Here is a 3,108-nt window from a genome sequence, read left to right on the forward strand (position 1 = left end):
CCCCCCCAGTCCCTCTGTTTTCAACCTTATTCAATCATTTCTCTGCAGCCGACTCTTTCTAGTTTCCCTCTGTCTCTTTTTGTCAGTTTGGGTTTCTTCTGTATAATAATATTAATCCTGTAGTTCTCTGATTCTTCGGATTATTGCTCTGTTCTCTTACGTGCTACACGTGTTTCTCTAACTTCAAGAAAATGTGTTAAGGTGTTATCAATAAAATCACAATTTAAATAGAAAATTCAATGTGTTTCTGTGTGTACAGATGTGAAATTGCAGCACAGCTTTAATGGTTTATTGATAGAAGTAACTCAGGACAAATGAACTCATGTTTTAACCAGGATATTTGCTCAGCGCATAGAAAACACTGAATATACAGAGAAGTAAAAACGCAAAGAAGGAGATTCAGATGGATGAAACAAATTAAACAATTGTAATTTACATTTGGTTGTACACAATGTAAACAACAAAAAAGTTATAACATTAAAATAAAATAATATTAAAACACCTGTTTCCAAAGTATAAAAAAATGAACCTAAAACTCATTAAATCCTCAAAATATTAATCAGAATATTAAAAAGTAAAACTGTTGATGAACAAACAGAAGTGAAACAGTCAGAGCATCAGGACAGTGGATATAAACTACTATACAATGTTGTTTGACTCAAAACAAGATGCTGAGAACCAGGATAATGAACAGCTCTGATTTGTAAAGTTTGTCTCCTGATGATGTGATACAGCTTCAGCAGTTTGTTTTCACTTTTTATTGGATATGAATCTTTATTAATTAATATAATATAATTAATATAAACGCTGAGAGAGAAGCAAATAAAGAAAATGAACAGCAGGAGTTATCATCATGAATAAATCTGAACCAAAGAAAACATGATAAATGTGATGATGATGAGTTTAGAGTGTAATAAACCTCAAACCATCATGAGAGAAAAACTAACATCCCTGAACATCACAGAGAAATATCAGTGTGACACAGTTTGATATCAGAGGTTTTGGCGTCACCAGCTTCTCCAATACTGGAAAATGGGAAGAGTTTCTCAGTGAAAGTGTCTCTGTGAGTGTAGATGGGAGTCGTGTCTTCAGGGTCGTAGAAGGACACCTTCCCCCTGTCATAGTCCAGCTGGACTCTGATCCTCTGGAGACTCTTCTTCACTTTGACAGTCTCACCATGACCATTGGTGTATTTATCATCATCATGTAATAAACACCAAACTCCATATTTTGGTGAAGCATATATCTCTCCCTTTCTGTCAACTGACTCTTTAGTCAAACCCACATTCCAGACAGGATAGTCTCCCACCTCCACCTCCCAGCTGTGTTTCCCTGAGCTGAAGCCCTCAGAGCCCAGAACATTGGCATACTTAGTGAATCTCTCTGGATTGTCAGGGAGCTGCTGCTTTGTGTCTCCATGTCTCACACTGGTCAGATCATCAGACAGATGGAGACATTGGTTTGCAGTGTTTGGGTCCAGAATGACAGGACTGAAGTGGACCTTCTCCTTCATCTTCTCCCAGACTCTGAAGGACAGGTTGCCCAGGTGTTTGGCCACATCTGTCAGAGCTCCTGAGAGCAGCTGTGGATCTGACAGTGAGCACTGGGCTCTGGCTCTGGTCTGAGTGGGTTTATAACTGCTGAGGAACGGCACGTTGTGTTTCTGCAGGTCTTCTTCAACAGCAGAGATACTGTCTGACAGAGAGGAGATCTGCTCCTGAATCATCTTCATCTCTCTGCTGATAGTCTTCCCCTTCTGCTCCTCTTCCTCCCTCAGAGCTGCCAGTCTAGACTCCTCTTCCTCTTTCAGGAACTGGTGGAGCTTGTTGAACTCTGCTCTGATCTGCCTCTCTGTGGACAACAGCTGCTTCTTGGAGTGTTGAATCACTTCACTGTATGTTTTCTCCACTTCCTCGTATTTGTTCCTCTTGTCCTGTAGAGACTCTAAGTCAGATTTCAGCTGCTCCTTCAGGTCACTGACTGCTTGTTCTACAGGAACCACCTTGTGACTCTGGTGGAGAGAAAACTCACAGACAGGACACACAGCTCTCTGCTCGTCTTCACAGAACCAATAAGGGACTTCTGGATGTTTATCACACACCACTTCCTCCTCCTCCTTCTCCTCCTCCTCCTCCTCCTCCTCTTTTTCTGTCTCAGGTGAACCATTGTTCTGCCTCTCAGCAAAGGAGTCAGCGAGTTCTTTAAGAGAAAAGTTCATGGATGGATAATCCTTTGAGGATTTTCTTTTACAAATGGGACAGTTTTTGTTTTTAGATTGTTCCCAGAATTTATGCAGGCAGCTTGAACAGAAGCTGTGGTTGCAGCTCAGAGACACAGGATCTCTGAAAGTCTCTGAACACACGTGGCAACTCAGGAAACTTTCAAAGAGAGCAACTTTCTCAGCCATTTCCTCTGATTTCCAGATTTCTTTAAATTAGCTGCAAGACTCACCAAAATTCAATCCCTGCGACTTTCTCTCTACAATCCACTGAGTCTGTGTTCTTCAGTAAAGATCCCTACCTGTAATGTAACGTCTTGTCTCTGCTCTGATCAACTCTGCACATCTACTTTCGATTTCATTTACTTGTGTTATGGGTGGAGAGATGAATGAAATGAAAGTGTCGTTTTTTGTGTGTCCACCAGGTGGTGCTGTTCCTGTGTTACAGATCTAAAGGGATACGCCACCAAAAAGCTTCGTATTAACTATTAAATACTAACAGTTGAAAATAACGAAGAACATTTACTTAAACAACTTAAACAACTTAAAGAAATAGCAGCATGAACAGTACAAAGATGCTTAGTGTGTTTACAAGCCTTGAAAATCAGTATAATAAGATTCACATATTTAAAATGAGGGAGTACACAGTGTTACACAACTGCAGCTAACTAGCAGAGTAGCTGGCGTTTTCTTTGCATGACAGTCAACAAGACACTTGTTCTTTGGTGTTTTCCTTTAATTTAGTTTCTCATTTTCTACTGAATGCTGGTAAACTCCACCTTTCTCTATTTTCTCAGCTTTTTAAGTGCATATAACTATTTTTGTCTCCAGATGATATAATGAAGATGATTATGATGATCAGGATGATTATATTAATGACTGTGGCACTT

At 39.9% G+C, this 3,108-nt stretch overlaps 1 protein-coding gene across 1 annotated transcript; it reads right to left on the bottom strand.

Moving 5' to 3' along the window:
• Positions 1–275: 275 nt before the first annotated feature.
• Positions 276–2,587, bottom strand: LOC111663080 (nuclear factor 7, ovary-like). The gene has a single exon (XM_023417137.2). The coding sequence runs from the start codon at positions 2,405–2,407 to the stop codon at positions 959–961; it is 1,449 nt and encodes a 482-aa protein (XP_023272905.1). The 5' UTR covers positions 2,408–2,587; the 3' UTR covers positions 276–958.
• Positions 2,588–3,108: the final 521 nt, after the last annotated feature.

This window comes from Seriola lalandi, unplaced genomic scaffold (genome assembly GCF_002814215.2).
Source record: "Seriola lalandi dorsalis isolate HSWRI2012SDOR001 ecotype SW California unplaced genomic scaffold, Sedor1 jcf7180002054572, whole genome shotgun sequence".
Lineage (NCBI taxonomy): Eukaryota > Metazoa > Chordata > Actinopteri > Carangiformes > Carangidae > Seriola > Seriola lalandi.

Excerpts from the sequence above, each read along its gene's own strand:
- LOC111663080 (XM_023417137.2), bottom strand. The coding sequence starts at position 2,407 with ATGGCTGAGAAAGTTGCTCTCTTTGAAAGTTTCCTGAGTTGCCACGTG.